Source organism: Mirounga angustirostris, unplaced genomic scaffold, assembly GCF_029215605.1.
Source record: "Mirounga angustirostris isolate CCGP_5_RB_7025 unplaced genomic scaffold, mMirAng1.0.hap1 SCAF_4, whole genome shotgun sequence".
In the NCBI taxonomy this organism is placed as follows: Eukaryota; Metazoa; Chordata; class Mammalia; order Carnivora; family Phocidae; genus Mirounga; species Mirounga angustirostris.
In genome coordinates this window covers 174277053-174302468 of record NW_026991712.1, presented here as the reverse complement: position 1 = coordinate 174302468, position 25416 = coordinate 174277053, and the positions used below count along the sequence as shown (strand labels likewise).

General features: G+C 58.6%; 1 protein-coding gene and 1 long non-coding RNA gene across 10 annotated transcripts in view; both read right to left on the bottom strand.

The window, feature by feature from the left end:
- HSPG2 (heparan sulfate proteoglycan 2) overlaps positions 1–25416 on the bottom strand; it is a 101231-nt gene that overhangs the window by 17468 nt on the left and 58347 nt on the right. For 7 of the 9 annotated variants that reach the window (XM_064589792.1, XM_064589795.1, XM_054513087.2 and 4 more), the window contains 35 exons: positions 25315–25364; positions 24893–24987; positions 24445–24585; positions 23887–24078; positions 18528–18620; positions 18182–18262; positions 17753–17983; positions 16039–16152; positions 14220–14347; positions 14026–14112; positions 12965–13023; positions 12605–12772; positions 12343–12453; positions 10274–10374; positions 9991–10171; positions 9110–9235; positions 8806–8958; positions 8583–8725; positions 8098–8233; positions 7855–8009; positions 7472–7622; positions 6380–6546; positions 6145–6292; positions 5575–5726; positions 5264–5399; positions 5006–5157; positions 4136–4271; positions 3836–3987; positions 3273–3411; positions 3024–3175; positions 2271–2406; positions 2002–2153; positions 1609–1747; positions 713–864; positions 409–556 (listed from right to left, as the gene is read on the bottom strand). In XM_064589792.1, coding sequence (XP_064445862.1) covers positions 409–556; positions 713–864; positions 1609–1747; positions 2002–2153; positions 2271–2406; positions 3024–3175; positions 3273–3411; positions 3836–3987; positions 4136–4271; positions 5006–5157; positions 5264–5399; positions 5575–5726; positions 6145–6292; positions 6380–6546; positions 7472–7622; positions 7855–8009; positions 8098–8233; positions 8583–8725; positions 8806–8958; positions 9110–9235; positions 9991–10171; positions 10274–10374; positions 12343–12453; positions 12605–12772; positions 12965–13023; positions 14026–14112; positions 14220–14347; positions 16039–16152; positions 17753–17983; positions 18182–18262; positions 18528–18620; positions 23887–24078; positions 24445–24585; positions 24893–24987; positions 25315–25364 — 4757 coding nt within the window. The remainder of the gene's footprint in view (positions 1–408; positions 557–712; positions 865–1608; positions 1748–2001; positions 2154–2270; positions 2407–3023; positions 3176–3272; positions 3412–3835; positions 3988–4135; positions 4272–5005; positions 5158–5263; positions 5400–5574; positions 5727–6144; positions 6293–6379; positions 6547–7471; positions 7623–7854; positions 8010–8097; positions 8234–8582; positions 8726–8805; positions 8959–9109; positions 9236–9990; positions 10172–10273; positions 10375–12342; positions 12454–12604; positions 12773–12964; positions 13024–14025; positions 14113–14219; positions 14348–16038; positions 16153–17752; positions 17984–18181; positions 18263–18527; positions 18621–23886; positions 24079–24444; positions 24586–24892; positions 24988–25314; positions 25365–25416) is intronic. The other 2 variants (XM_064589790.1, XM_045898506.3) reach the window with 1 other exon arrangement.
- On the bottom strand, positions 20320–23879 carry LOC135364222 (uncharacterized). The gene is made up of 2 exons (XR_010411074.1): positions 21461–23879; positions 20320–20762 (listed from the first exon to the last, which is right to left on the bottom strand). It is a non-coding gene; the product is annotated as an uncharacterized LOC135364222 (long non-coding RNA).

The following is a 25416-nucleotide window of genomic DNA, read 5'->3' as shown; positions in this document are numbered from 1 at the left end:
TCCTGTCAATTGATTCACTTAACAAAACCCGTAAATACTTAGCCCCGTCGTAGACAATGATTTCCCTGAAAGCATGGCGGGTTTCCTATGTGGCTGTTTTTCTCTAATATACCACTGGTAATACGAAAGATTTTTATTGGCCCCCCCCAACCCAGATCACCCTCACGCACCCACAGAGGTGCAGTTCCAGCCTTTAGGGAACGCACGTATTGTTGCAAGAGTTCTGCTATCCCCACTTTATGGATGAGGAAGGTGAGGCACGGAGTCCCTTGTGCAACAACTCAGTGTGTGGACCAAGGAGCTGGGCCTCCAGCCCACACAGGCCGGACTCCCAAGTCGGTTCTCAGGCCGGTTCTCACCGGCCACGTCCCTTCTCCAGCCTCCCAACCCCATCACAGGGACTCTCACCAGGGACAGGAACAGCGCTGGAGCCAGACGCCTCGATGTTGACCAGGACGGAGGCCTCCAGGGGACCCGAGCCGCTCACCACGCGGCACACATATTCGCCCGAGTCAGCCGGGGACACCTGGTACAGCCGTAGCCGGGAGCCGTGGGCCTGAGCAGGGGCAGGATGGGGAAACAGGAGCAGAGTGAGGGAGCAGGTAGAATCCTGGAGGGCTGGGGCCAAGGTCTGACCTCTGACCCGGGCCCCTAGCCAGGGCCCCCACATTCAGCAGCCCTCCCACCGCATCCAGCCCCACAACTCCTATACCTGATGCCGAGCGGGGAGGCTGCCCCCACGCCTGTGCCACGTGACCTGGGCGTGGGCCTGTCCAGGGACCACGCAGTTCAGGTCCACGGTCTGCCCTTCGGCCACGTGGGAGGAGGAGGACTCGATTCTGATGGGCCCAGCACCGCCAGGGGCTGTGGGCACAGAAGCAGATTTAGGAACGACCGGGCTGGTAGGAGCCTCAGCCGTAGAAACCCCTGTCGCCCGAGGTAATAATGACCGTTAACGCCTAGTAAGCATGCCAGGTACCGCTGGAAGCACCGTACATGTATGAACTCGTTTAATCTTCATAGAAGTCACTGGGGCGCCCGGGTGGCTCAGTGTCTGCCTTTGGCTCAGGTCATGATCCCAGGGTCCTGGGATCGAGCTGTACATCGGGCCCCCTGCTCGGTGGGGAGTCTGCTTCTCCCTCTCCCTCTGCCTCCCCCCCTCTGCTCCTGCTCTCTCTCTCTCAAATAAATAAATAAAATCTTAAAAAAAAAATCCTCATAGATTTCATGAACTTTCTGTGATCATGGCAACACTCATCTGCACTGCCCATGACGGCAGCTGCGTGCGGCTGTGGAGCTCTTGAAATGTGATGATGTGAATGTTAAACTTTGTCCTTATTGCCACGTGTGACCGGTGGCCACCACAGAGGACACCAACAGGGGGCTGGAATGACCGGCATCCCCACGCTGCTGACGAGAAAACGAAGCTGCAGGAGGAGAGGAAGTCCCTCAAATCTCTTAGTGGCGCAGGCAGGACTGGAACCCAGGCATCTTGCTGCAGAGCGCTTGGCCTGGACCGCCACCTGAACGTGAGACCTCTGACTGACTCCCCAAGGAGCCCTGTTACCTGCGTCTCCTGGTCCCTTCCCAGGCCTTTGTCAGACTCACCGGAGGGGCTGCCGGCACTGGGGGAGACTGAGACCACGATGGAGGCCTCCTGAGCATCGATGTTGTTGTTGGCCCGGCACACGTACTCGCCCGAGTCAGCCACAGACATGTGGTTCAGCCGCAGGCGGGAGCCGTGGGCCTGGGAGCAGATGGGGAAGGAGTGAGAGAGCGGGGGAGGGGCCCAGAAGTCTCCAGCTGGTTCAGGCCTCCTCCCAGGCCTCCCTCATCAGACCCGCTGAGGCCACTCTCTGTCTACCCAGGGCAGGAGGGAGGACTGCCCCGGGACTGCCAGCGAGGGCTTCACTTCCGGTTCTTTGCCCATGGGGTCTGTCCCTGCGATGCCGCCCCGGCGGGCAGGGGTTCTGCCTTCGCTGGTCTGGCTCCACTCTGTACCTGGTGTTGGGCAGGAAGGCTGCCCCCACGCTTGTACCACGTGATGGTGGCCTGGGGCTGCCCGGCGACCACACAGTTCAGATCCAAGGTCTGCCCCTCGACCACAGTGGGGGACGAGGACTCGATCCTGATGGGCGGGGAGATGCTGGGCACTGAGACAGAGACGGACGGGCCACACAGCCAGAGTCAGCCAACAGTGACGGTGCCAGGGCCCGGTCTGCCTCCCCCTGCACCCACTTGCCTGGACCCCCTGCCCTGTGCCCTCTCACCGTGGGAGGGGCCGCTGCCCTCGATGGTAACGACGAGTGAGGTCTCCTGGGAGCGGCCACCGTTACTGACGTGACACACATATTCGCCCGAGTCGGCTGGTGTCACCTGGGGGATCCGGAGTCGGGAGCCTACGATCTGAGGGGGAGCACGTGTCAGCGGGAGGGAGCAGCATCTCTGCATCTCGGGGGCTGCCGCCCCGGACTCCAGGAGCCTCGCTGCCTCGCCTGGGCTGGCCGCCACCTGGGCGTCCTTCAGAACTCCCTCAGCAGCCTTCCTGAGGCTCCAGGCTGGGGTGGACCATGCCTCTAGCCTTTGTACTGTTCTCACCTGTCACCTGGGCCAAAAGCCTGCCGAGGCCATCCCTGGTGACTCCACAGTGCCCGGCTGTGGCTCCTATTACACTGCTCTCACAGGGCATGTCTGCCTCGTCTGCTAGCCTGTGCGCTCCCTGAGGCCAGGCACCTGTCTCGTCCCACTTGGAATCCTCAGTGCCAGGCACAGACTCGGCCTGGGGTAGATTCTCAGGGACATTCAGTGAGTGAGTAAATCATAGAATGTTCTGTTAAGATACGGGATCCAACTAGCGTCAGTAGGATCTACGTATCCTTAGCACCGGTCCAGGGCCCATCGAGTAAGAATGCTCAGTGTTTGCTGAATGACTAACGAGCACGGCAAAGATGTTGACAGCGCCTCCTGGATGCCATCAGGGCCGGTGTGCCCAGTTTTCGCATCCTCACCCAACGCCTCCATACCTGGTGCCGGCTGGGTAGGCTGCCTCCACGCTTATACCAGGTAATGGTGTGGGGGGCTTGGCTGGCCACCAGGCAGTTGAGATCCAGGACGCGTCCATTGGCCAGGGAGGCCGAGGACGACTCAATGCGGACGGGGTACACCACACCCTGGGCTGGGAGGGCGAGACAGGAGGCAGGGTGTGGGAGTCGCTGAGGTTGGAGTGGCCCGAGCGGCCCCCCACCATTTGGTATGACCCCTGAGATACTCACGGTGGGAGGCGCCAAGGTGTTGCTGGATGGTGACGAGGACAGAGGCTTCTTGGGTGCCCGAGCTGCTCACCACGCGGCACACGTACTCCCCAGAGTCGGCTGGGGTCACCTGGGGCAGGCGCAGCCTTGAGCCATGCACCTGGGCAGGAGGAAGTCAGGCTCAGAGTCAGGCCCTGGGGCTCCCAGCCAGACTCCCGCTCCCTTCCCTGGCCCTGCTCCCAGCCCGGTCCAGTCAACTGGACTCGAGAGGAGCTCTTCCTGGAAAGACCACCTGGTGACCAGTCGATTCCCCTGCCCCAGTGTCGGGACTGGGTCCAATGAAAAGAAGTGTGTGACCAACATTCATTGATGTGCTTTGGGGCAGGGGAGTTAGGCAGTGTGAGTCCACCTGCCAGAGAAGGACACTGAGGATCAGGGAGGTTAAATGACCGGACTAAAGTCACACAGCAGGCCAAGTGGTAGGACAGTGTCTGAACTCAGATACACCCGAATTCAAAGCCCGTGTACTTTCCTCTATAGTCACCAGGGTCCTTCAGGTTCCCCCTTAGCTCCCTGCCTCCTACCTGGTGCCGAGCGGGGAGGCTGCCCCCACGTTTGTACCACGTGACCTGGGCATGGGTCTGCCCAGCAACCAGGCAGTTCAGATCCAGGGTCTGCCCTTCAGCCACGTGGGAGGAGGACGACTCGATCCGGACAGGAGGGGTGACCCCCAGCGCTGGGGACAGAGGGCAGAAGGTCAATTCCTGGCTAGGAGGTGTGGGGGGGCGCTGTGAGTGAAGATAAGGGCTACTGGTCTCATGGGATCCTGCCAGTGTCTCCCACAGCTGGGCCCCTAGCCCTGCCCTACCCCCAGGACTGCTTACCGGGTACAGAGCCTGCAGGCTCAATGGTCACCAGGACAGAGGCCTCCAGGGGCACCAAGCCACCCACCACGCGGCACACATATTCGCCCGAGTCAACTGGGGACACCTGGTGTAGTCTCAGCAGTGAGCCGTGGGTCTAGCCGGAATGGAGGTGAGCTCAGAGGGGGCCCCCACGGGACCCCTGTACCCATAACCTGCATGCCTGCCTCACTCTCTGACCCCTGGGGCCTGACCATCAGCTCTGTCCTGCTTAGGGAGAGACTCGTCCCAAGAGTAGGAGGTGGCCAGGAGGAGCCATGGTGAACTGGGCAAGCACTAAGACCACCTTCCATCGATTCTAAGACACACTTTTTAATGTCTCTGAAATCAAAATGCGTCTTACAGTGAATAATTTTACAATTAAAAGTGGCAGCTTTTTTTCCTCAGAGGTACAAAAAATCATAATGCATCTTGCAATTGATAGCATCCTGAACTGTATAAAGCACAGTAATATTAATAACGGTATTATGGGAACAACAGCTCAGCAACTTCTACCTGCCTGAGCTCTGAGCACTTTGCACATATACTAAGTCCCTTTACCCTGAAGACAATTCTGTAAGACAGCATTTTACAGACTCTGAAGATATGGCACAGAGAGGTTAAGTAACTTGCTCAAGGTCACAAGCTAATAAGTGGTAGAAGCAGCATTCACACCTAGGCCGGCCAGTCTTCGAGTCTGGGGTCTAACCATTGTACTGGACACCTGTGCAATGGGGTCTAATGCTTTCCCTGACTCCGAGGAGCCAGCCTCCAGTCCCCCCTCCTTGACCTCCACCACCCAGGGCCTTCCTCCCGTCCCCTTCTTGGCCTGTCCATCTTCCAGGCCTGTACCTGGTGCTGGGCGGGGAGGCTGCCCCCACGCTTGTACCACGTGACCTGGGCGTGGGCCTGCCCGGGCACCACGCAGTTCAGGTCCAGGGTCTGCCCTTCGGCCACGTGGGAGGAGGAGGACTCGATGCGGATGGGCTGGGAGCCAGCCGGGGCTGGGAGAGAAGATGGTCGCCGGTTACTCCACTTCTCTACAGCCCCCTCCCCCCCGCCCGCCTATCCCTGTCTTCTGTCCCAGCCCAACCTGGTGGCCCCACTCACGGTAGGCGAAGTTGGCCCCCTGGGTCCTGGTTACTGTGACTGTGATGGAGGCCTCCAGCCCATTGCTGGCCCGGCAAACGTACTCGCCTGCGTCAGCTGGCGAGGCCTGGAAGATGTACAGGCGGGAGCCGCGGACCTGGGCAGGGGCAGGGGTGTGAGAGCAGGGCTCCCCACAGCCTAGCAGATATCCCTCTGCCCTGCTCCTCTTAGCCGGGAACTGCCAGCCGCTCAGCTCCGGGGCCCCGACCCCCTCAACTCACTTCCCAGAGCTGGGCCTGGCCAGCCCCTCCCGCCTTTCTGCCGCCGCGCACCTGGTGCCGGGCGGGCAGGCTGCCCCCGCGTTTGTACCACGTGACCTGGGCATGGGCCTGCCCTGCCACCACACAGCTCAGATCCAGGGTCTGTCCCTCGGCCACGGTGGGGGAGGTGGACTCGATCCTGACAGGTGGGACAGGTCCTGGGGCTGTGGGGAAAGAAGCCAAAGTAGCAGATGCCCCCCAAAGACAGGGCCAGAAGGGTCCACCTCAGAGAGAGCCAGCCCGGCCAGGCTCTCATGTGTTTGGCGGTTTGGTGGCCTGGGCTTGATGTCCTCAGCTGAGCCACCCTGAGCAGAGGGCCAGGGCAGGGGCCAAGCCTTGCAGAAGGGAGCAAGGAAGTGGGGGGAGAAGAGGGCAGTTGAGGCTGGGGGAGGGCAAGAGGAGGCAGCTGCGCAGCCAGAGAAAAGTGACCGGAAGATGGCGGGTCACTCAGAGAAGTGGTCGCCAGCTCCAGTGTGGGCCTCCTGCTCCCACCCTCCCAAAGGCAGGTGGAGTCGCTAGGACCTCAGCACCTCGGAAGACCCTCAGCCCCTCCTGCGTGCCCTGTCCTTGGCAGTTACTCACCAGGGATGGAGCCCGCAGGGGAGCCGGAGGCCTTGATGTTGACCAGGACAGAGGTCTCTAGGGGCCCGGAGCCAAGGACCACGCGGCACACGTACTCGCCTGAGTCGGCTGGGGATACCTGGTGCAGCCGCAGCAGCGAGCCATGGGTCTGAGTGCAAACAGGGAGGGTTGGAAGGGGGCCGGAGCGGCTCTATCCACCCCTCCTCCAGCAGGCTGGCCCGGGGGACTGCTGTACCTGGTGCCGAGCGGGGAGGCTGCCCCCACGCTTGTACCACGTGACCTGGGCGTGGGCCTGCCCGAGCACCACGCAGTTCAGGTCCAGGGTCTGCCCTTCGGCCACGTGGGAGGAGGACGACTCGATGCGGATGAGCTGGGAGCTGCCCAGAGGGCCTCCTCCAGGAACTGGCACAGAGGAACTAGTAAGGGGCCTGAGCTCCTGAGCCACAGTCTCCCAGCCCTGGGGCAGAGTGCCCTGGGATAGGACCAAGCCCTAGCTTGGGAGGGCAGATGGGAGGCCTTTCTAAGGCTGGGACCATGCTTCTCTACCTCAGCATGGTCAGTCAGGCCCCTCCTTCCCTGACCCACCTCCAGCCTCGAATTCAAGGCCCATTTGTCCACCTATGGCTCCCTGATCGGTGATGAGCTACTATGGCCTACAGGCAACCAAAGCCCTTCAGTGCCCAGGCCGGACCAATGGATGCAGACAGTAACGTTACAACTCTCTTCTAGACAGTGTTTATCATCTGCTCACACCACGTGGTAGTGCTATTGTCCCCATTTCACAGATGATGGAACTGAGCCCTAAAATGTGACATAACTTAGTTCAAGGCTGATAAAAGGTAGAAGGAGGATTTAAATCCAGGTCAGCCTGCCTCCCAACTCAGTTTAATCCTGACTCTGCTGCTTCCTGATGAAATCTGAAACAGTAACCTCATCGTGAGGCCCCAGGTAAGCCAGGTCAACCTTACCCACACTCTCAGTCCCCTCACATCCCCAAAGCCTGCCTAGAACGCCCCCCCCCTCTTTTTTTTTAAAGATTTTATTTATTTGAGACAGAGAGAATGAGAGAGAGAGAGCACATGAAAGGGGGGAGGGTCAGAGGGAGAAGCAGGCTCCCTGCCGAGCAGGGAGCCCGATGTGGGACTCGATCCAGGGACTCCAGGATCATGACCTGAGCTGAAGGCAGTCGCTTAACCAACTGAGCCACCCAGGCGCCCGAGCGCCCCTTCTTGTCCTGATCTTACCGAAGAGACCACAGACACCTTCCCTGGGAACAGTGGGGAGATCCTAGGGCTCGGCCCCTGCCCGGCCCCGCTTGGCTCCTCACCTGGGGTGTAGCTTGGGCCTGAGTGGGTGCTATGGAAGACAGAGACGATGATGGAGGCCTCCTTGGGGCCTGACTCGTTCTCCACTCGGCATACGTATTCTCCAGAATCAGCTGGTGAAACCTGGGAAAGCCGCAACCGGGAGCCATGCACCTGGGACAGGGTGGGACAGAGGGGGGTGAGGACAAGGCTGGGCCGTAGTCACCACTCCCTCTGAGCCTTGGTGAGTCATTCATCAGGTTCTCCCTGGCTCCGCTCCGAGCTGCCCCATGACAGGAGCTGGACAGGGAGGGAAATCAGGGCTGGTTGTTGCCTGAGGAGAGTGTCGGGGCTGTGCGAAGGATCACCCCCAGGTGCCCTGCCACAGGCTCCGGGACCCCCATACCTGGCTGTGGGGAGGCAGGCTGCCTCCTCGCTTGTACCACGTGATGGAGGTGTGGGCCAGCCCTGCCACCACACAGTTGAGGTCCAGTGTCTGGCCTTCAGTCACGGACGGTGATGAGGATTCAATTCTGACGGGCGGGGAGCTGGCGCCTGAGGCTGGGGCCAGAGGGGGATGGAGTCGGCCTTGGGGAGCCCTCCCCGAGGTTTGCCCTCTCCACTCCTTCAGTCCCCAGAGGCCCCGCACCTGGAAGGACAACCACTTGGATCCTGGCCTGCGCAGTGCCCGCGGAGCTGGTGGCCACGCAGAGGTAGAAGCCGGCGTCGGCAGCCGTGATGGCCGGGATGAGCAGCGTGGCGATGTCTGTGCGCTCGGACCGGGCCTGCCGCACAGTGAGAAGGGTCAGCCGCCCGAGGGGGCGAGGCAGCCTGCAGAGGGCCAGCCAGCAAGGGTGGGTAGGGGGGTATGAAGTCGTAGAGGCAAGCAAAGAGCCAACATGAGGGCCCAGCTGGACACGGAGCGCAGAGCCAGGTGGCAAAGCAAGAGGCCGACAGCTGCTCGTGGCCAGGGTACACCGGACAGGTGGTCTGAGCAGGCTGTCATTCGGGACGTGAGGAAAACCAGGAGGGGAGGAGATGGGGAAGGAAATGGAGGCAGGAAGGCAGAAGCGAAGGTGGCAGGTGCTGGGACTCTGCTGAGCCTGTGGGCCCGGCCCAGACAGATGTCCTCACCTGTGGGGGGAGGCTGCCCCCTTCCTTCCTCCAGGTGATCGTGGCGCTGGGCACACCTGCAGCCCTGCAGTACAGCCTGACGGTGCGGCCTTCGTGTACCTGAGTCCTCTCTGGACTCACCTGGACCCTGGGCCCGCTGCCCCCTGCACACAGAACCCCGTGAGAACACCCCTCTGGACCGCCCAGGTGCTCCCAAGCTCCTCCCTCAGCCCTGTCCCCTCACCGTGCACGTGGAGCACGGCCCTGCCCACGTGCTGCCCAGCGCTATTATGGGCACGACACAGGTACTGGGCTTGATCCGAGGGCTCGACGGCTGGCAGGCGCAGGATGCCGCCGTGGATCTGTGCCTTCTGAGGGAGCTGGCCCCCAGGGCCCCCTGACGGAGAGAGGTGGGGTCAGCACCCACTGGGACTGGCACTGCCAGGCCCTCTGGCTTGCAGACCCCACAGCCTCAAGTCTTGCCCCTGACCACTGCCCACCCCCCCATCCAGGCAGCGGGCCCTGAGGGCAGTCCTGCTTGACTTTACCTGTCCACTCGAGGGTGGGCGTGGGGTTCCCTATGGCGCTGCAGCGGAACTCGGCCAGCTGCCCGGGCTGTACGGTGAGCTGTGGCGGGTGGATGGAGACCACGGGGGCGGACGGGGTGCCCGAGGCTGATGGGGGAGGAGAGGGAGGATTCGGTCAGGGTGGGGAGCGTCCCCCTTGTTGCTCTCTCTGCTTCTACTCTAGCCCCCTATGGCCATCTGTTCATAGAGTAGCCACACGGAGCTTTGAAAACGTCCATGGGATCTTCATACTTCCCCACTTCAGGCCCATCCATGGCTCCCTAGAGCTTTTAGGATAAAATCCGAACTCCCTGCTGTGATCCACCTCTGCTCACATCTTTTACATTCCTCACCTATCCCCCTTCCATAGCTCCAGCTACACTGGCCCTGCCAGGGCTCAAACACATCAAAATGCTCCTGCTTCAGGGCCTTTGCACATGCTGCTGCTTCTGCCAAGAACACTCTGCCAGCTCTTCAAGTGGCCGAACACCTTCTCTTCCTTCAACTCTCGCCCCAGATGTCACCTCCTCAGAGAGGCCCAGCCTGACCACCCCGTGGACAGTAGCCACCCTTCTCCCACCTCACTGTCTATTCCTAGCTCAGCCCTCATCAGCATGTGAAATTACACTGCTTGTTCGTTTGTTCCCAGGCTTATTGCATCCTTATCAGAACACGCGGTGCAGGAGGGCAGAGCTCCTGTTTGTCCCCTCCCCCATTTCTTCAGAGTCTAGCCAGGACCTAGCACCCCGTAGATGGTCACAAACTGTCAGCTGAATGAAGACACGGTGGCTAAACCTGGTGGGCATGGGGGAAGGCTGCGGGGGGTGGGGGTGGTGGGCCAGGCATGGAAATGACCCGTGTACCTTGCACATGCAGCGTGGCTGTACCCTGGTCCATGGCGAACATGTTGGAGCCAGTGCACACGTAGGTGCCCGCGTCACTCGGCTGGACGTTGCGAATGGTCAGGATGCCATTGAAGTCCATGGCCCGGGCTGGCAGCTTCCCGTTGTGCAGGCGGGTCCAAACCAGGGTGTAAGCCGGAGACTGTGGGCAGAGCCAGGAGGATGGACTGGAGGTCAGAGGTGAAGCCGAGAGCCACCGGAAGGCGGAGCCTCCCTCCCTGAGTCCACGCCCTGCTCTGCCCACCTTGCTCTTGGCCGTGCAGATGAAGGTGACGTCGGCTCCGGGCCGCACGCTCTGGCTGCGCTGCTCTTCTACCGTCACCGTGATGGGCTTGCTGGGAGCCTCTGTGGGGACGGGAGGGCCCCCGTGAGCTGGGTGCTGGCCGGGCCCTGGGCCTGGGGCCACTTTCTCTCTCTCTCTCCATCATCCTGTCTGGGATGTGCTTCCGTCCCAGGCTAGCTTCCATTCCACGTGTGCCCTGTGCCCCCCTCCCCAGGCCTGGCTCAGCCCCACGGCCTTCCTGCTGGCACTGAGCAGCCACAGGCTGTGCTCAGGGAGCACCACGCCACGAGCCCACCTGGTTCCACTGCAGGATCCAGACCACAGATCCGCCCTAACACTTCATGCTCGGCTCCAGCCGGGCTCCTCTGTCCGGTGGGAGTTTCCATTCTCCCCAGTGATTTCGCACCTCCTCCCAACCTCTCCACCCGCCCGCACACCCTTCCAGTTCCACAGCTAAGGGCGTCAATCCACACTTGCTGAGGAAGTCCAAACTACCAGGCGGGACCTTGCCCATTTTCCCAAACCCAGCCACCCTCCCTTTTGCCTGGTCCCTGCAGGATGAGACCCTCCCCTCCCATCACCCAGCCCCATCCTGTCCTTCCATCCCCTCCCCAGGATTTCCTCCAGGGGCTGCGCACTCTCTTGCTACATCAGTCCCTCCTCTCTCTCTCCATGGGTCATTCTAGATTTTCCTACCTTCGAAAACACTCCCCTGACCTCATACTCCCCTCAGCTACTGCCCCATTTCTTGGCCTTCCTTCAGAGCCAAGACTCTTGACAGCGTTGTCTATATTTGCTGTCTACTTTTGCCTTCCCCACCATTCTTTGCCTCCCTCCAGTTCTGTTTCTACCCCTCCTTTGCACTGAAAATGGCTCTCGTCAAAGCACGACCTCTAAGGGTCACCTCTCTGCCCACATCTGACTTCCCCGGGGGTGGCTTCCCCTACCACGCCCTCCCTGAAGTCCCCTCTCCCCATGACCCCCAACACACCACGTCCCCTGCTCCCTTCCTATCTTACTGGCTGCACCTGCTGTCCCCCCTCTTCAGCTTGACATGTTCCAGCTGGAGCTCCTTGGGGCTCTGCAGGCCCTGTCCTTGAGCCACGCTCTCCCTGGCTAATTTCATTCTGTTCCATGGCTTTCAACACCATCTCTGTGCCAAGAGTTCTCAAATTCATTTCTCTGCCGGGGCCTCTTTCCTGAATTCCAGACTCCCAGTCCCAAACACCTGCCTGATGTACCTGCTTAGATGTTTTCTCAAATGCCTCCAGCGTCAACAAGTCCAAAACCCACCCTGTGATGCCCTCTGACCTGTCTGTAGCGGGTGCTGCCGGTGCCCCGTGCACATCCCCTTGCCCTGTCACTTCGGAGCCCGCCTGCCTGACTTCTGCCAGCCGATGCATTTCTATGCCTGACGCCATCTTTCTCAGGCCACTGGAGACTCCTGTGCCCCCCTCCCCCCGAGGTGGTGCAGAATGCAGGGGATCTGGTGCTCCTAGAAGAGGCCTCGATCAATTGACCCTGGGGTAGGGTGACTCAAAGGTGCATGTTTTACTGTAGAGTTTCCCAGAATTTCTTTGGCTGCCTGTTAACAACTGCCCACAGTAGGAATGTGCTCAGTAACATGCCCTTTATGGGATGCCTTCTCTTTCCTGCCTCACCTCACCTCCCAGATAAACTATTGGCATGCATGCCCATGCTCATCCCAGACTCAGCTCTGGGGGAGCCCCAGTGAAAACACTCTCCTACTGAGCCTACTCATCTCAGTAAAGGGCACCTCATTTGCCTACCTGCTGGAGTCCAGACCCCCGGGCATCAGCCTAGCCTTTCTTTCTCCCTCAATGACCACAACCAAGTCCTGCCAATTCTGCCCCTAAAACTCGCCTCTACTCTATCATCTCTCCATCTGCATGGCCAGCTCCCCCATCCGAGCACCATCACCCCCTCCAGCAGAGGAACGTGCCCGCTGCCTGTGTCCACAGGCCAGCCGTGCACAGGCAGGCTTGGGGAGGCAGGGAGCAGGGACTCACCAGTGACCAGCAGCTCTGCCCGGCTGCTGTTGGCGTGATGGAGATTACGACAGGTGCAGATGTAGACGCCGGCATCCGAGGGCTGGACGCTGGGGAAGTGGAGCTCAGAGCCTGGTGGGGAGTGGATGGGAGCTCGTCAGGGCAGATGCACCCCTTCTCCCACCCGGCCCTGTGTGTAAGGACAGGATCCCAGTAAACAGGCCTGTGCCTCCCCTTCCACTGGGGTGGCTCACAGGGATGAGGGACCTGGGGCCCTGGGTACCTTGATGTCGCTGCTGGGTGCTGCTGGGCATGGGACGCCCATCCTCACGAGACCAGTAGAAGTAGTGGGGTGGGCTCCCACTGACCTGGCACCGCAGGGAGTGGGAGCCACTTTGGGGGACTATGCTCCGAGCTGGATGCACCTGGACCACCAGCGGGGTTGCATCTGCTGGAGGAAGGACAGGAGAGGCCGTTCAGGCAGGAGGCTCCCAGCATGTGGCATTGGGTCAGGTCTGCCTGTCTCCCCAAAGACTGGCATGCCCCACCCTCAGCCCTCTCTCCCCTGGATGTAGTAGCTCTCAAACTCCCTAGGCTCACCGCCTTGCCCACCCCCCTCACCTGGGGCCACGATCCCACTTACCTTGTGGCAGGCACCGGCCCCCCCGCACGTTGGGGTTACCCACGTAACCTGGGGCACATCTGTAAGGAGGAACAAAGCCCAGCTCTGTCAGGCCCCAGGCCCCAGGGGACTCAGTGCCTCACGGTGGACTTGGGGAGCCAGAAGCCCATGGGGGTGGACCCAATGTGGGGTGGGGAGGCTCACAACTCTGGAAGGACTTTAGAGACCAAAGAGGCCCCAACACGGGGCCTCACTGAGCTGAGAAAGGGGAGCACAGGACAATGTCGGCAGGTTGGATAACGGGGCTAATGAGGCCTTTATTCTCCAGGGAAATATTCATTCAACACACATTTATTAAGCGACTACGATGCTAGGTTAAAAAAATACAACAGTGAACATGATGAAGCTCTTGCTCTTATAGAACTCAGTTGTAGGGAGACCAACATGGAAACCATGTAAATGAGAGTGAGGGACACAGACGAGGGGCACTGACCCAGCCGTGAGAATCAAGAGGCTCCCCAGAGGATGGCACTGCTGAGTTGTTATATTCCTTTGGAGCAGACTGTACTCCAGAGAGCTCCCCACTGCCCGTAATGATGTATTTGTATGATTACTTGCTGCCCCGTCTTCCGTGACAGGTGGTAGACTCCCTAAGGCCTGGGACTAAATCTGTTTTGTTCACCACTTTATCTCCAACACCTTGGTGCACCACACGGCATATGGTAGATGCTCAATAAAAACGTGCTGAATGAGTGAATGAAGCTGAACTTTGGAGGCTAAACAGGAGTTAGCCAGAAAGGGGAGGCTTGAGAGTGAAGAATGTTCCAGGTAGAGGAACAGCACATGGAAAGACCTGAACATCAAGAAGTCAAGAGGTTAAGCCCGCCTACAGTAGGTTTGGGTGTCAGAAGTGGGATGAGCTTGGGCTTGGCCCGAGGATAATGGGGAATCTTGGAAAGGCTTTGGGCAGGGGAGAGATGTGATCCTGGCAGGGACCTTTCTGAGCAACACCATCCAGGGCTCTCACCTAGGAGTCTACCAAAGGCCCCCCACCCCCCCATCCATCCTATTTGCAAACTTACTGCTCACAGTACTGGCCGGTGTAGCCAGGTTCGCAGGCTGTGCAGCGATACCCACCAGCCCCCAGGCTCTCACAGGTGCGGGAGAACCTGGGAGAGGGGAGGCAGAGGTCAGGCCGCGGGATGCCCACTCTCCACCCTGGTCCCTCCGCTCCCCAGGGGGAGGGCTTCCGTGGGCCTGGAGTGAGGGCACCCACGTGTTCTCCGGGTTGGTGAGTGGGCAGGCGCAGGGCTGGCAGTCCTCCGGTGTCCCAGCGGTAGCATCTCCGTAGTAGCCAGGTGCACACAGCTCGCAGAACTCCCCGGTGGCGTTGTGCTGGCATTGCTGTAGGGCACAAGAACGTCGGCCACTTGCCGTTTGTCCACGTTTACCATAAACTATACAATTCTGTAATCCCTGGATCTGGAAATCCCATGTTTGTGAGCCTATCTTAAAGAAATGTAGAATGGCACAAAGATCTCACTACAGGATGTTCAACTCAGGGGTGTTTATAACAGCAAAATGCTGGAGACAAATACGAACAGGGAACTGGATGAATTAAAATGAACATCCACCCCCATAGCTATCAAAAAGGATGATGTCAATATATCACCGTATGTTAACTATATTGGAATTAAAATTAAAAATTTAATCAAAAAAATTTTAAAGATTTATTTGTTTATTTGAGAGAGAGAGCACGCGAGCATGCATGTGCATGTGAGCGTATGTGAACAGTGAGAGGGGCAGGGGGCAGGGAGACGGACAGAATCCCAAGCAGGCTCTGTGCTGAGCATGGAGCCCAACATGGGGCTCGATCCCACAACCCCGAGATCATGACCTGAGCTGAAACCAAGAGTTGTGCACTCAACTGACTGAGCCACCCAGGCACCCCAATAAAAATTTTTTTAAAAAGGATGATGTTGATTGTACTTTTTAAAAGATTTTATTTATTGGAGCACCTGGGCGGCTCAGTCAGTTAAGTGTCTGCCTTCAGCTCAGGTCACGATCCCAGGATCCTGGGATCCAGACCCACATCGGGCTCCTTGCTCAGCGGGGAACCTGCTTCTCCTTCTCCCTCTGCTCCTCCCCCTGCTTGTGCTTTCTCTCTCCCTCCCTCTCTCTGTCAAATAAATAAATAAAATATTAAAAAAAAAGATTTTATTTATTTACTTGAGAGTGAGTGAGCAAGAGAGCATGAGCAGGGGAAGGGGCAGAGGGAGCAGCAGAGTCCCTTGATTACACTTCTTATATTTTTCTACCCAAACACCTGTGACATCAGAGAAAAGTAAAGGTATATACCTGGGTAGGTGGGGGCAGAGCTTTGTAATTCATGCTTCATCGTAAAAATATATGTGGATTTTATGTTCTCCTCCAATGAAATCCATGTTTGTTTTATTAACACAGCCAGTCCCTTGCTCTGTGTTTAGCTGTGGGTCTGTCAACCACCCAGCCCTTGACCCTGGGGGGCGCTACACACACAGATACACACACACACACCCCACTCTGAAAAGTTCCCAGACAAGTGTTTAATGATCTGGAATGCTGTTCATGAACTTGTAAGCAAAAAAGCTGATCATCAAACACAATGATGCTATGTTTATTTGTAAAACAAAAGGCATATTGATATGTGTAAATATTTGCCCAGAAAAAGAACAAAAGAGTTCCACCCACACTAATGGGGCCAGTGATTACCTCCAGGTGGTAGGATTATAAGGGATTTTTACTTTCTTTTTGGCTTGTCTCTGTAGCCTGAGGCCTCCACAGAGAACAAGTATCACTCTGGTAAGAGGACAGAGCAGGAACCAAAGTCTTCTTTATAGAGAAAGATGTTACGCCCTCGTTCTGGCCGCTGCCCCCCCGCCCCCCACCCCCACAAGAGACCGCTGGTCCAGGCGCTTTGTCCATAGGCCACGCCCCAAGACCCCGCCCCTGGACCTAGGCCTACCAGACCAAGGCCACCCTTCCCTGCCTCCCAGGCATCCCCGGTGCCCCACCCAGGCCCGGACAAACTGACTCCTGCCCCATGTGCAGCTTACCGAGCAGGCCCCTGTCTCTGGGTGGCACAGGTCTGAGTGGCCGTTGCATTCACACAGCTCACAGTGGCCGAGGTAGAGCCCACTGCCAGTGCGCGTGTGGCCCGGGGCACAGTCCTGGGGAGAGAGGGGGGCTGGTCTCCATCTGCACTGAGGTTCCATCTGGAGCCTACAGACCAGAATCCTCTCCCTCCAGTGGCTCTCCGGTCTGGACTCCCATTGGCTCTAGGCTGGGAAACCCCAGGCCCAGTTCCCCTCCCAGACAGCCTCCTCTCTCCGGAACCTTCCTCCCTGTCCTTGTGTTCCCGTTCTCAACACTCAGGAAGCTGGGACAGTGTCTGTTGCCATCCTGCCCGGCACCTCCAGCCACTCAGGAGTTACAGAAATCGCGGTTCACCCTTAATGGAGAACCCTTCTCCATTTGCCCTTTTGGTTCCTGAAAATTCTGGCAGGGTCTCTACCGAAAAACTTCTTTCTTTGATGAAAACACAAGGTTCGGGAGACCCAGATTTGGAATGAGCCCTTGGAGGTCTTCACCTTCACCTTTACATTCAGTAAATAAAGTGAAAGAGGCAGCACACATTTGATGGAGGATGTTTTTACACATTCTAAGTGAGTAATCACGGGTTCTGAAAACAAAGAATTTCTATTCACTACCCCTCCTTTGAAACCCCTCCAGGCCCTCCCTCCCCAATCATTTCAAAGGGATGTTTGGAAATCTGTGTTGCTTCACTGCAGAAAACGTGCACACGGGATTATGCTGCTCTCCCCAGGGCTTCTCCTTCAAAATGTGCGAAATTTTCTCATTTCAAAGGATGCGAAGCTCATGTATTTGGATTTGAAAGTTCTTGTGGCCACAGCAAAGGTGCACAGATGTGAAATGGTGGAGACGTGTACTTTCCATGGGGGAGTTCCTGAGTCCGGGTGCTGGCTGGTCCCGCACTTGACCTTCAGGCCGCCCTGACCTTCAGATGCCCCTGGCATCACAGCTCTGCCCCCTCCCCTCGTTCCATCCCCCTTCCTCTGTTCCTAGCTCACTCATCCAGTGTGGACCGGTTGCCTGCTGTGTGCCTAGAAACTTCTGCATGGTCTCCAGCCAAAGCCTTGGGATGCCCTCTGTTCCACCCCCACGGCCCTCCCTCTAAATAGGACTCCACTGGGGTCATTCACCAGGCCAGAGGAATTTTCCTGAGGCCCAGCACAGATCATAGCACTCCCTTCACAGCTTGGCATTCCCTACTGATCGGAGCCTTGTTCTGGGCCTAAGGAAGTGGCCCCTGCCCCCCACCCCCAGCTTTCCAGGGGGTACCCTTCTGCATTGCAGGCTACTTCCCCATACATTCCTCCTTCTGAGCTTCTGCCCAGAACTCTACCCTGCCCCACACTGTTGACCTCCTTGAGGCATGTCTATGCTCTGCTTTGGCCAAGGGTAATTTGTGTCTGGTATTGTCTCCCTGTCTCTGGGGGGTACCCTGGGAGGAAGAGCTGGGTCTTAGCCTTGGGTAAGCCACTCACCCTTCAGAGCCTCTATTCAAACAGAATCTGTTCAAAGGGGATAATTCCACATCCCTCAGGGGTGGTCAGGAAGAATAAATGCGACACGGCACGCACGGTACGTGACTGTTACGGCAGTCATCCCAGGCCATGGGGATACCAGCTGGCCAGCTTGCTGACCCAGCAGGACTAGAGCAGAGGCGCCCGGGCTGGCCACACTCACTTGGCAGGATAAACCAACATAGCCTGGGGGACAACGGCATTCCTCCACCTCCAGGGCCCGGGGTCCCTCCGAGGGCCCGGGCTGGGCCACCTCCAGGCTGACGGAGCTGATGCTGGCTGCCAGTGGCATCGAGGAGAACGTGGCCCGGACCAGGAGCTCATCCAGGTCAGCCAGTGCCATCAGGAGGTGCTCCCGCGTGGCCGGCTGCCCGTCAGGCCGGCGCCAGAATTCCTGGGTGGGGAACAACAGCAAGTGTGGGTAAGGGGTGTTGGGCTTTGCAGGCTATTCCCGCAGCTCCCCCTACCAGAACCCCCGAACTCCAGGCACTGGCTGGGGATAGGCAGGGTTAGCTGGCGTCAGAGCCGGGCTCTGAAGCAGGGTGGGTGGTGGGGGAGGGTCAGCCACACGGTGTGGTGGGGCGCCCCTCACCTCTCGGAAGACGATCTCGAAGCTCTTCCTCTCGGAGCCCTGCAGCGCAGGCTGGGAGGCCACCAGCATGATATTGTTGCCCTGGGGAGATAGCGGCGGGATTGGCGGGGGGAACCAAGGGGCTCTTGGGGGCAGAGGAGTCCTCCCCCAGTCCCAGCCTCTCCAAAACACCAGCCTCCCACCTCTCTCATTTCCCAAGCTCCCGTGCCCAAAGGATTCAGGTACGTGCTCACTGCCCCCTTCTCCCAGCAGCTGGGCCTCTGCCCCCCAGGTCATGCCGGGCCAGCAGGGGGCTGGGCTGAAAGGACACTGAGGGTGCCCGCCTGGCTGGAATCCATGTGCTCACCGTGATCTGGACGTCAGGGTCAGAGAGCGGGCTGCCCTGTGCCCCTGCTGTGTAGGAGAGGGTATATCGCAGCTTCCCGCCATAAGCCGCCACCTGCAAAGGGGCAAGCCCTGAAGTCACAGCCTGACTCTGCCTTCAGTGACCCTACTGGCCAGTGGGCGGAGGCTCTCAAGGTGGTTTTGCACCTCTGCTGTCCCCTCCATTCAACCAGAGGCCCTTGTGCATGGCCTCTGGCTGCCTAGGAGACAGGACATCCCTCAGTTCCTTCACAGTCTTGGACCTGCTGGCGGGGACCCTGAGCAGCCTTGATGACTCAGCAAACGAGCTTCAAACCCCTTTCCACTTGAAGAAACTTCCCATAGAGTAGACAGGGGTACCGACAGTAACCATCATGAACAGGCCGCAGAAGGTTCAAAAGTTCCCAGCCATGGGGGTAGGGCTGAGGGTGGGCCTTCAGAGGTCTTATCTCTTGGGCAGCTGGTTTTTGTCCGCTTAGAATCCACTACCTCGCTTTTTGCAAACTGTAGCCCTGGTTTCCTTTAAAGGAAGCTCTGTCCTACATGCAGGCCAGAAGTTTGAGGGCAGGCATGAGCCAGGTCTGGTGAAGGTGCATATTCTACCACTGTCCCTTCCACTCTGTCAGGGATGGACACAAAGATCTGCTCTTTCCACTGGAACAGAGATACTCCCTTTACTAGTCAGATTAGAAGCCAGAGAATGACACCAATGGAGATGAAAGTCCTAAGGAGCCCCGGGACCCAGCCATGCCTTGGATTTTGTAGTTATAGGAGCCAATAGATTCTCTGTCTCATACAAGCCAGCTGGACTTGGGTTTTCTGTTGCTCATAACTGGAAGAGTCCTTGGGCTTCCTGCTGGGGGCTTTCACGGGGCAGCCAAGGCCCTGGCTCTGTCCCAGGACTTTCTCTCGTCTGCCACCTGAGCACATGTTCAGAAAACACCAGTGTGTCAGGCCTGGCCTATGTGTTCATTTGTGTGTTCATGCAGTTGGTGAGCATTTATTAAATGCCTACTGGCTACATGCCAGGCCGGGTGCGAGCTACCTCGGTCCTGAGGATGTTCTCTACAAGCTCAGAGTCAGGTAAGGAACTCAGAGGTGTAACTGGATAACCACGAAACAACTAGTTTCCCGCTTGTTTTGGATGCCGGCAAGTTCATCGCCACATCCAGGACCAAGCTGCATGCATGTGCAGGAGAGTGGCTCAGGGAGCAGACTCTCAGGTTCAAGTCCAGTTATCCTGGCTGGGCAGCCTTGGACAACTCACTTAACCTCTCTGAGCCCTATTTTCCTCAGCTGGAAATGGCAGTAAAAAGTAGCTTGAAAGGCAGCGTGAAGATGAAGTAACACAGGTTGTATAAAGCACTGCCCTGAGCAGAGAGCCCATGGAGTGCACGGCCTACAGGCTTGTCAGCTTCTCATGACTCCTGGCTCTAGCCTTGGCTTTAGCCCATCTTTCTTATCCTCATCCCCCCTGGACCACGCTGTCCTATCTGCTTCTCTGAATATTTTATTGCATATTATGTGTATTTTTTTTTTAATTTTATTTATTTATTTGAGAGAGAGAGAATGAGAGAGAGAAAGCACATGAGAGGGGGGAGGATCAGAGGGAGAAGCAGACTTCCCGCCGAGCAGGGAGCCCGATGCGGGACTCGATCCCGGGACTCCAGGATCATGACCTGAGCCGAAGGCAGTGGCTCAACCAACTGAGCCACCCAGGCGCCCTGCATATTATGTGTATTCTTAAGAGGCACTTTTGTTTTTGGAACAAGACGGAGCCGATGTCAATCCTAACACGGAAGCCAACGGTAACAGCAATGATATTGATGATGCTGATGACAGGAACGACAATCAGATGAACAGCGCGCTGTGCGGGGCTAGGGTCGTCTTCTGTCCATACACAACACAGCGCAAAGGAAGTGCTAAGTTAATGCTCCCCGAAGGAATGCATGCAAAGCCAAGGGCCAGGTCAGTGATCTGGATATACGGTAAAGCCTTGTGGGTGAAACCGTCTCAGCCCCACGTGGGACCCCAGGCAAGTCCCTTCCCCTTTTCTGGTCATAAAGGGCTTTGACAAAGGGCTCTCAAATACTTTGGGATTCGGATACCCTGCTACCCCCCAACTCCTTGTTACCTTGTTCCCCAGGAAGGCTTGGGGCAGTTGCCAATAATAGAGGCTCCCAGGAAGCAGAGAGAAGCCTTCATAGGAGAGAGAGAACTAGGACAGAAGGACAGGAGGTGAGAACTGCTGGGGGTGGAGGGGAGGCGGGGGGCAGGGGGCGAGAGCACAGCTACAGTCCTGGCAGGGACACACACACACACACACACACACACACACTCATGCGCGTACACGCAGACCCTCGAGGGAGGCCCAGGGGGGCGGGGGGCGGCGGGGACGAGAAGCCCCCAGCCTGAAGCTCAAGTTCTGGCCCTGCTCTTGGGACAACTTGCTCCCCATCCCTGGATCCAGACAACACCACCTCCACTGCTCTCACTGAGCGTGGTGGGGCTGCTGTCTCCTCTTGTCTGCTGTGTGCCTCTTGGGACCCCATGATGACTTACAGGGCACGCCAGAAAACATTTTAAAATTTCGTGGGTATTGTGTACTGGAAAATATATGACTAGCACAAATGAGTTGGTATGTGATTGATTTAAAGGGAAATTTGAGGGCCCCCTGGCTGGCTCAGTCATTGGAGCATGCAACTCTTGATCTTGGGCTTGTGGGTTCGAGCCCCACATTGGGTGTAGATTTTACTTAAAAAAAAAAATCTTAAAAAAAAATAAGGAGAAATTTGAAGTAAATAATAATCCAGGTAGTGGGCAGAAATGGCAGAATTCGTGAGATTGGTTTAGAAACAACTGGGCTAGAAAACACGGTAGGTGGGGGGGTCTCTTGGCGGGTGCCTTGGCACATACCTGAGAACCTGCTGAGAAAGGGACAGAAGCTGAGGAGGAGGAGGAGGAGGAGGAAAGTGGAGCTACTTGCAGAACAGCTGCAGGCTCGGGATGGGGCAAGAGCCCCGGGGCTGGGGGCTGGGGGTGGGCAGCAAAGCTGGAAAGGAGCTGCCAGATCTCGGCATCCATCCGCCTCTGGGCCTCATCCACCTGGGGGGCCGGGAGAGGGAGGACAGAGGAAAGGAGCAGAGAGGGGCAGAAAGGACACCATGACGTCTTGCCTCCCGTCAGGCCGCACCAGGCCCAGTGAGCCCCCTACTTCTGTGCTAACTGTTTACAAGTGTCTGGCCTTCTGGTCCTTGTTCCTGATGTCCTCTTGCTCCTTATGAACCTGGCGGGGGCCATCCTGGGATGGGCCCAGGTGACTGTGGGGAGAAGCCCATGCCGAGGATGCCCCCTGGCAAGACACAGGCAGATGGCTCTGTCCAGCTCAGGCCAGAGTGGCTGGAGGCGGCCCAAGAGGCCTTTGTGGTTGGGGAGGCCGCTCCTTGGGCCTCACTTACCACCCACGCCCATGGCACCAGCCCAAGCCATTCACAGCTCTGGGATGTTTCCCAAGGGCAACACTAGAGTGGCCTGGGCATTAGGCTGGGGCCTGGGATGGGGGCAAATGGCTCAGGAAGGCCAGGGCCTCAGCTCAAGGCTCTTGCTTGAACTATACTCTCTGGTCTGCACGGGGCCCCAGACACAGCCTGTCCCGGCCAGGCCCTGAGTTACCTGTGATAGCTGCTGGGCCCGGCCCCTGCTCTCTGGAGGCCCCATGGTCCTCCCAGCTGTCACAGCCATCCGCAACTGCTCCTCTAAGAGGGACGTGCGGTTCTGATGGGTGGAGGGCACAGGCCAGCTCAGACCTCCCCGGGCCCCAGCGTCAGAGCCCCGGGGAGCCCCCAGAAAGGCCCACACTGACTGGGGAGGAAGATGCAGACTCCCCTCTCCAGGCTGGCACGCGGGGGTTAACTCCAGGCTACCGAGGGGGCATATGCACACGGAGGGTTAATGGAGATTGCTGGGAGGCAGTGCTAGGGTAACCTGGTGGGCAAGGGATAGTCATGTGGTTTGGCATCGAGTTAGCTTCCCTGCCACCACTCTGGCCACAGCCAGCAGGCACCAGGACCCGACCACAGAGCAGATGGGGTGCACACCCTCCTAGCTCTAATTCCTGGCACCGCAGGGCTGGGGCACACCGGTGCCCTGACTGTGGGGCCATCGGGCACTGCCTGGGTTCATGCAGATCCACGCTTCCTTGGAGCCCGGGCATTTCCCCATGCGGGACTGACAGCATCCAAAAACACCGTGACCGTGTCATATCCATTTCACACCACTCAGATCACTGGCCTACCTGGTGAGCCCGGCGCATCTGTGCAAAATATGCCTCCCTCTGTGGGGTGCAGGGAAACGCCAAGAGAGGGAGTCAGAGAGAGAGATCTGTGAACTGCAGGCCAGGGCAGGAGAGAGGCAGACGGGGAAGCCAGGACGGGAGGAACCAGAGAGGGAGAAGGGACTAGAAGATCAGCCTTGGGAGGAGGCTGGGGTACGTGGGTCTGTCCCAGGAAGGACAGGGCAGTTTGGGAATTGCCCCTTCTGTGTCCCTGGGATCCTGGGAGAGGGGACACATCTGCTGGAGCGCTGACCTCGGCCAGCAGGGGCCTCCTGTACCCAGACCATCTTTCCCTGGGTGCCACCAGGTGGCACAGACTGCCTGATGAGCACATCCGGGCCGGCTGCTCTGGAGTCTGCCTCTAGGACCTCGCATCCCCACCACCATCACCACAAACCACAGCTCATCTCTGGCCGGTGGAGTATCCAAGTCAGCCTCTGACCTGGCTCTGAATGCCAGCATACCACCTTCTGGGTGTCCCCTTCCTTTCCTCACAGGACAGGGGGCAGGAGTGGTGATTTACGACACATATAAGCACTTAGAGCAGCGCCTGGAGCAGTGAGAGCTCAAGAAATACGACCTCTCATCAGAATTAGGATCACGCCCAGCGCCGAGCACAGAGCCAACAGCCTCGATGAGGGAAGGTGGAGGGAACAAATGCGGGAAATTGAAACTGTGCTGTCTCATTTGTCCCCGGGTCTCCAGGGCCTCGCCCAAGACCTATCTGTTGCACGAAAGCTAATAACCATCGACAGGAGGGCACTTCTTGTGTGCCAGGCACGATCTCTCATGCTCCCAGCCGCCCTGGAGCTGGGGTTTATCAAAAGGCAATCAGCGGGTCAGTGGCAGAGCTGGGTTTACACCAAGGCCTGTCTGACCCCAAAGGCCACACGCCGAACCGCCACGTGGCCGACGCCTGCTCTGAGGTCAACTTGCGACCGAGTCCCCCCTGGCCGCTGGCCTCAGCGGGGGCCAGCTCAGAACCGGCGGCTGGGGCAGGGGATCACACCTTGTCTCCCTGGTACACCTCCGGCAGCTGCCAGTAGAAGGACTCGTGGCCGAGCTGGGCGAAGTTCCCAAAGGAGAGCTGGGAGCCCTCGGGCACAGGTTCCACGGTGAAGCCTCCTGTCAGGCGGCTGTTTCGCTGCGGGTTCACCAGGGCAAAGCCTTGGAAGTCCCCAGGGGCAAAGCGGGTGGAGATCTGGCAGCAGAGAGAGGACGGGGTGTCAGCCTGGGCCCGGGGGGCGGGCACCTTGGTGGGGGAGGGGCAGGGGAAGGCGTCAGGGTGGGGCATGGGGGGTTGCTGAGAGCGGGGCAAGGACAGAAGTAACGGGAATGGGGAGGCCACCGGGGAGAAGAGAGGGGTGCCGGGCTCAGTGCCGACACAGCGATACTGGAGTCGTAGGCAGGGTATTAGGGTAGGGGCGAGGGTCGCTGGGATCTGTGCTTACAGGGCCGTCCGGGGGCATGGGGATGGGTGTCCTCATAGGCCGAAGGGACGCCACTGGGCCAGCTTCGCGACCGGCCCCAGTGGGGGCGCGGAGAGGGGCGGCGCACGCGCACTTACCGGGCGGCGGGCATAGGACGAGCTGGCGCACTGCTGGGTGACGCCCATGCAGAAGCAGGGCAGGCAGCCGTCGGGGTTGCTGGCGTTCAGGAAGAAGTGGTGGGGCCGGCAGTGACTGCACGTGAGGCCTTCCACCTGGGCCTGAGAGGACGGACGGAAGGGTGGGTGTGGGGGGCTGTGGGGGTGGGGAGCTCTTGCACCTCCGGCAGCCTCCCGGCCACGTCCAGCAGTTCCGGGGGAGCCCCCGCAGCCCCCCAGGCCTAGGCCTGGCTCCCGTCAGCTGCTGCCTGATTTCCCACAGGACCCGGGCAGCGGGGCAGCAATGGGGCCTCTGGGGAAGGGTGGTGGGGGCTCAGGGACAGCCCCAAGGGTGCAGTGAGAGGGAACACCAGGGCGACCACCACGGTGGCCATGCGGGGCCTCCTAGAGAGCGGGGGTTTGGACTAACCTTGCAATGGCACTGGCCGGCAGCGTCACACTGGCTGCTGATGCTGCCCTGGGGGTCACAGCCACAGCCGATGGGCTCTGGCAGTTGGCCGTCTCCTGAGGCGGAGGGAAGCCACAGCTGGAACCCCAAACCCGCCTCCAAGCACCCTCACTTCCACCACCCTCCGGGCATCGAACTCACCACCGAGAGAGGGAGTGTTTATTTCTGAACACCTACTCTACGTAGGCATTACATCTATTCATAGCAGCTCTCTGGAGTGGGTGAGGTTTTTTTACCATACCCATTTTACAGATAAAGAAGCTGAGGCTCAGAAAGGTTAAAGTCACTTGCTGCAGGCTGAAGGAGAACTAAGGTCTGCCCTGGCTCCACCCCTGGGGGAGAAAGGGTAGCCCGACCCCAAAAGCTTCCCCAACCCTACTCACTTCGGCATGGCTGGCCCTGGCTGGGGTTGCCATAGTAACCTGGGGCACACCTAAGGAGAAAACACTGGATGAAGGGCGGGCAGAACCACAGAATCCTGGTGA